Source organism: Labrus mixtus, chromosome 8 (genome assembly GCF_963584025.1).
Source record: "Labrus mixtus chromosome 8, fLabMix1.1, whole genome shotgun sequence".
Classification (NCBI taxonomy): Eukaryota; Metazoa; Chordata; class Actinopteri; order Labriformes; family Labridae; genus Labrus; species Labrus mixtus.
The window spans coordinates 14,251,087-14,257,735 of NC_083619.1; the positions used below are offsets into that span (position 1 = coordinate 14,251,087).

General features: G+C 42.3%; 1 protein-coding gene across 1 annotated transcript; it reads right to left on the reverse strand.

Annotated features, from left to right (window-relative positions):
- Window positions 1-290: 290 nt before the first annotated feature.
- ticam1 (TIR domain containing adaptor molecule 1) lies at window positions 291-2,826 on the reverse strand. The gene is made up of 2 exons (XM_061044541.1): window positions 2,566-2,826; window positions 291-2,359 (listed from the first exon to the last, which is right to left on the reverse strand). The coding sequence occupies exon 2, from the start codon at window positions 2,228-2,230 to the stop codon at window positions 449-451; it is 1,782 nt and encodes a 593-aa protein (XP_060900524.1). The 5' UTR covers window positions 2,231-2,359; window positions 2,566-2,826; the 3' UTR covers window positions 291-448.
- Window positions 2,827-6,649: the final 3,823 nt, after the last annotated feature.

A 6,649-nucleotide genomic window follows, 5' to 3' on the forward strand; every position in this document is an offset into this window, starting at 1 on the left:
GAAAAAGCAAAACACATTTGTGAGTTAATTGTAAAACCTCAGGATAAACAGTGGCCCTGCTATGTGTAACTTGAAAGGGCCTGTCAGGAGGGAATGAGGAGCAATGTGTAACAACATCGCCCCCTTGTGCCTTACGTAGGTTGTTACAGCTGAAGTGAACAGGAAGTGTATCTTATATATCAGTCAGTAGATGGCAGGCTTACGCTCTATATTTATCTGAAAGGCCCCTGCCCTGCTCAGTTAACTCTCTCCAATGGCCCTAAATCATTAAGACGGCACTCAAATGCTCTCTTTTGTCAGTTTTATTGAGTTGTTCACGTTTAAAAACAATGACACAATCTGCAGTGATGTCCTCACAGTGGTTTTTTTTCAGCATTAACATTTTAGTGTTCTAAAAAAATATGATTAGCCTATTTCTGAATTTTCTACAGATAATTGTCCATCTTCATCACTCCTCGTCCTCCTCTGTGTACATGGAATCATCGTTGTCTGCACCTCCAGGAAATCCCACAGTCATTCGAGAGTCATTACCGATCATAACATAGTTAGCATTATTAATATGAATATTTGGCTGCTGATGCCACCGAGCCTTGTCGTCCTGCTCAGGAGGCAAATCGGGATTCAGAAGAAGTTTTTGCGCCAGCAAAAGGTCGAGTTTTTCTTTTTCCAACAACTTCAGCGCTTTACTTTCTTCAAGCAGCTGCTTTCGGTTCTGGTTCGATCGCTGTAGCCTCTCCTGTTTCTTCTTCTGCATCTTCAGCGTCTGCTCCTCAGTCCACATCTTCCTCTGTCTTTTAATGACTGCTGGAGTCATGGCCTTTTTCACTCTTTTCTCAAAGTTTTTGTTTTCCTCAAGAGTCGTTTTTGTGCGCAGAACTAAAGGTATGTCCTCTCTGGACATGAAGTTCTCCCGTGGAAGCACAGGGATCACCGTGTTGTACTTGTGTTTCTTGTGGATGGAGTTGATGAGGGCCGAGTCTGCCTCCACCTCCTTCATGGGAGTGTTGAAGTTGCGAGTGAGCAGCAGGAGAGTGAAGGCTGAGTTGTTGATGGCATCCTCCACACACCTCAAAGTGCTCTTTCCAGCGACGTCAAAGTCATCGCAGAAGATTGCGCCATCGGAACCAGTGACTATTTCCAGTTTCTCCTTCATGCTCTCGGCTACATCTTCATCCTCTGGTGCATGCAAGATAACAAATGCATAAAATGTTTCCTCTTCTTCCTCCTCAGTACTATCACTCCTTTGCATAGCGTTTGCAGCTGCCATCTTTGGCAGGTTAATGTGTGTTGAACCAGGTAAATCTGATGTAGGTGCTGTGGTTGGTTTGGTGGTTTTGTTTGTAGTTGGATGGATAAGAATGTCCAACTTCTTGCTCTCTGCCGCTGATTTGTCAACCTTTTTTGGGTTTTGCTTTTCGACAAACTCTGGATGATCAGTAGATTTCAAGGTATCTGATTGTCCAGGAATTGGATCGGGGGAGTTTATTTTGGGTTCCTCTGATGTTTCTGGAGTTCTTTTGTCATCTTGAAAAGAGGCGGTTGCAGGTACGCTGATCTCGAGATGAGTGGGGTATGAGGGCATGGAGCAGCTTGCCTGCAGTGGGCTGGGCAGATCGTGTCCTCTCTCTGACTGATCTTGAGAAGGACTCACTTTTAAAGCTGTGTTTGCTTCACTTGGACTTCTAAGAGGATCACTGTTAGACTCCGAATCGGGCCCTGGAGCGGAGCATAGCCACTCTGCAAACTCAGGCCCACAGACCTCCTTAGCTTCATCTCTGAGCTGAAAATACTCCAGATCGCCATTGCTGCTCGTCTTTTTGTCATCACTGGAAACGGCTCTCTTGTACGCCAGATTTCTCAGAAGTGTGTCACACAGCCTCTGTTCGGACAAAACCTTAAAAATGCGTGCCAAAGCCGCCAGTGAAGATTCTCCAGTGAACCCTTTAGAATCACCACAGTGGACACTGAAATCTTCTAATTTACCTCCGCTCAGCCGCCATTTTTCAGCCAGATGGTTAGCGAGGTGGTTTTCTCTGAGAGTCTGGAGTTTTTCCAGAGCCTGCGCCCCTCTCTGGAGAACGATCAGACACATGGCGTGTATGATTTTATCTTCTGGAGACTCACCCAACTTGAATGTCAGGCTTAGCAGTCGCTCTGAAGGTGCTTTAACTAGAATGTCGAGGGCGTCTCTTAGTCCTGTCCCCGGATTTTCTTGTCCTGTGTGACTCATTATTGGTTTTACTAAACAGTCAACCTTCAGTTTATTTATTTTTTATCAGTGAAGCATATTTTTCTTCATTTCTTTAAATAACTGGAGTTGTTGAAGAGAGATGTGAATGTTGTCGTTGACACAGTTGGTCTATAAAGAGATAAAAACAACAAAAATCACGAGTTAAGTCTACACATTACAACATGTTGGATCTTTTGGACTTTGTAAAAAAAACGTTGTAATGTTAAGAGCCAAAGTTCAATGTAATGCATTAAACCTTTTACTATATTTCCACTGAGAACAAACTGACCTTCAAACTTATTTTCTGACACTAAATGGTAAAAAACAGAGCTCACCCGCGTGGAGTTCTAGGCACCATAACATTCAATGTAGCTTCCAGCTCAAATAAGGAAGTCCCCCTGTCTCTTTTTCCAGCTCAGCTCAGACAGCAGAAAACTGTTTGTCCTTTCAGGAAGTTGTTTGTTCACTTTTGAGAGTGACCATTGCTCTACACAAGGCCCGATGAGTCTTATCAAACTTTTGATATCAACTTATTTTCTCTGTATCCGTATCTGTCTTAGCTGTTGGCCTCTGCCAGCTTGACTAAACTTTTGCACAGCATAATGATGATGTCACAGGTTGTGAAGTAAGGGAGCCCAAGAAGGACAAAAGACAGAGGGAAGAAGGAGCATTCATGAAGAACAAAAACACAGCGTCCACGTAACCTGAGAAGACACATTTTTTAACAGATGCTACACATAATAACACTCACACAAATTGCTGCTCACCATTTTAACTTTATTGCTTTTGTTTTAAATAATACATTTAAAACAACTTTGCAATCTGAGAGTAAACAATCCATAGTGATGAGAGTGGTACATTAAGCTTCTTGAGCACAATAGGAGTAGAAGAGAGAAAAATGTGGAATTTTCTCCCTCTCCGCTGAGAAGCAAGTGTATTTTTATCCACAGAGGAAACCTCCAACCCTGTATTTACCAGGGGTGGGGTCACAGCAGGCAGAGTGCAGGCCAACTTCAAATCTCTCAATACGCTGCAGACAGAGAGCCTCTCTGTTCTTAGTGCAGAGTTCAGTATATGTATACAGTGTGACCACTTCTGAGGGGTCACAGTTACTCTCTAAAGAGTGGTCTCTATGTCTGTTGGAGCTCTTCATATATATATATGAATTAGAAATAACGTATGACCATTCAGACCATTCAAGCTTTGTAGCATGTAGCCAGGAGCACCATTGCACTGTTATTATAAGCATAACCTAATCTGTAGTCAACAGTATACAGAGGGAAATTTAGGGACTGTTAGAAATAAAGTAGGCCATTCATTCTACTGACAAATTTATTTTAGATAAGGTTTAAGAATCAGGGAATAAATAGAAATCGTGATTGACACTATTTTCTCCTATCAGAATCCTGTTCTAAATCAAAACTGAATCCTTTGAATGTCTGATTATTTAAAGGTGTTTTTGGTAAGAAATGCCTGAATGGCTTGGTGTAAAGACAATATGTTTGGTGTGTTTTTTTGTTTTTTTTACTCAATATTTAAAATAAACTGCAGAGATTCTTGTGTGCTGTAAAGATGAACACACATTAGACATGAACACACATCACTACATATTTCATCGATGCTCTGTGACATTCACCAACCCTGTCCTGACTCATTTTTCTTTGAGCCGTGGTGAAACAGTGTGTTTGCTCCGGTCTGTGCTGCAGCTGCAGGAGAAACAGAAGCAGAAGTGATATAACATAACAAACCGTATTTTAACTCAAAAAGTATAATGGCACTGTAAATCATGTTTAAGTAATTATCATTCAGCAAATATCAAAAGCACTTCATTTACCTGAAATGCTTGTTGCACTGCTTCAGATCTCAGAATATGATGGGTTACAGAATACGTTTTAACACCCGTGGTCAGGTGAGGTGAAAGATTCTCCTTTTCACGTTAAGAATTTCCCTCGTGCCAAAGTTCTTACTTTGTCTTATTTGTCTGGACTGTCACATATTGAATTTAGCTGCTTTGAACTCTAGTGAATTTTGTCCTTATCTTTAAGCAAAGGCATCTTACATGTTCAGTCAGTCTTGTTGGTAACAGCAAGGCTGACCAGTAAACACGTGTTTATATATGTAACCAGTTCTTGCACATGCCTGAAGTGTTAGAAAGAGACAAAGAAGCCATTTAAAAGATTTGATTATGTATTTGTTGGCCAAAGGGTTTAACTAATTTGTACTAATTACCATCCAGTTTCCAAATCTGATGGATATTCACACTAACAGCTTTCTTATTGTTCTTAAAAGTTTTTTTCCCCCATTCAAAATCTTGAGGAAGACATTCTAGTTTTATGAAGTGGCTTCAATTCATTTTGTTTTGCATTTCACAAGTTTGGCAATTTCCAAATCACCTTCTAATACTGACTTTAACATTGCCCCATAGAGACTTGAGATATGTCACACAGATTCAGCACTGTTGAGAGATTCTTTTTTTTCAAAGGTTGATGCTGTTATTTTTTTTGGGGGGGTGGATGGGTGGGGGGTTATAAATAAATACAAGTTAGGTAAGTGAAACATAAGAATCAAACCAGTAATTTTGGTCTGGTCTGGAATTTGGCATGATGTGCATGTTCTCTCTTAAACATACAATATGCACGTAAATGCACTCATGAAGGAACTCACACACAGCGAGACACACACACACACACACACACACACACACAGATCCACACAGCCCGAGGATCATCCTCAGTTGGTTACATAACGGGCTGCCAAACGTCCATCTTTATTGAGGTCACTTCCTTTAATGAGAGACACACTCTCCCAGCAGCTGTGTTAGTCAGCCTGGCTGTAAATTTGCCTTCACCTTCAGGGGAAAGCTTCAGTAAGAGGCTCTGTCAGCTCGGCACATCTTAGCTCTTTTCAGATTCCGCGGTGTTTGGAGCGGATGCATTCTGACCTCTGCTTGGTTTTGAAATTGAAATGAAAATATTACAATGTTTAAAATGTGAACATGTGCAGCTCTGTCTTTACAAAATGCACAGATGGGTTTGTGTGTGCGCTTTCTGGCCGTGGGAGAGAGCGGGATACACAGAGGGGTCACATATAAGAGGCTTTAGGGCAGAGAAGTGAAAAGGAGGCCCTTTCTTGGACAGAGACTATGGATTAGGATGAAAGACATATGAGTGGGGGATGCTCTCTGTGTTTTATCTGTCTCACACGCTCGCTGCATACACATTCTGCATCATGTCTATACAAAGCAGAAATAAATAAAGAACACACAAAGACATGACACATCAGTAGACACAGGCAGGGGGAATAAGAAAGACAAAAAGATAAGATAGCGGATAAGATAGCAGGTCAGGGGGGCCGTAGGGGCAGAGCAAAAAATATGAGCGAAGACCTTGACAGATCGATCCCCTCTTTAGAATTCAGTTTGTGAGAGGCCGAGAGAGGCCACGCAACGCACTGCTCTTTTTCCCAGCCACTTGATTCGTCACACATGCTAAGAGAATTTAACACACTCACTTCTGGCAGGCAAATGCTTCAAACACATGTACATGTGAAGAGATACACAGATACAAGGCCATGCACTCATTCAATCTAGCGTGCACGCCCACAGTTTGGCCTCTATTGAGACCCTGAATGAAACACCTGCACTTTAGGCCGCTGCACTCCTCCGCAGAGAAGTTTTAGCATTTTTCCCGCATTCTCTCCAGTTTTGCTGAGTGAACACAAAGCGGCATATAGCTTCAAAAATCTTACGAAACACTGAATTTTGTTCCAATAGACATTAGTCTATGTATATCTAGCTTTAGGAAGCCCACATACATACATTGAGTCTAGTTCGATGCATGCATGTTCAGGTGTGTATCAAAGCAGAAATCACCCTCGTTATCACACACTGAGGATGTTGTTGACAAAGCAGGCCAACAGATTTGAGTTAATGTGACAGTTAACTAGCATTAATTCAGGAGCAAAGGTAAATGAAGCGGGCCTGCGGACACGACAGGGGAGTGCAGTGTGGATGGGAAGACGTGTGTACTGTACCACACTGGACCATGCTTGGCTGAGCATGTAGGCCATGCCAACAACAATGCATAATACAGCCTCTGGTGATGGGGGATGCATATGCACACACATACACACACACACACAAAACCCACTTCACCTAACACACACACACACACACACACACACACACACACACACACACACACACACACACACACACACAAGCTCACACGCATGCACAGACATTGACGGTGATGGGGCATGGAGCAGTTTATGCTCATATCAAGAGAAAGTCTTTGATCAGTGTGACAGGAAGGGCACTCGCCCCAGAGGAATCAGCTAACTCTTGCCTCGCAAAAGCACATCCACAATTAATCAGGCATGTTTGCATTTGCAACAGAAGGGAGAGAACTGTCTGATATT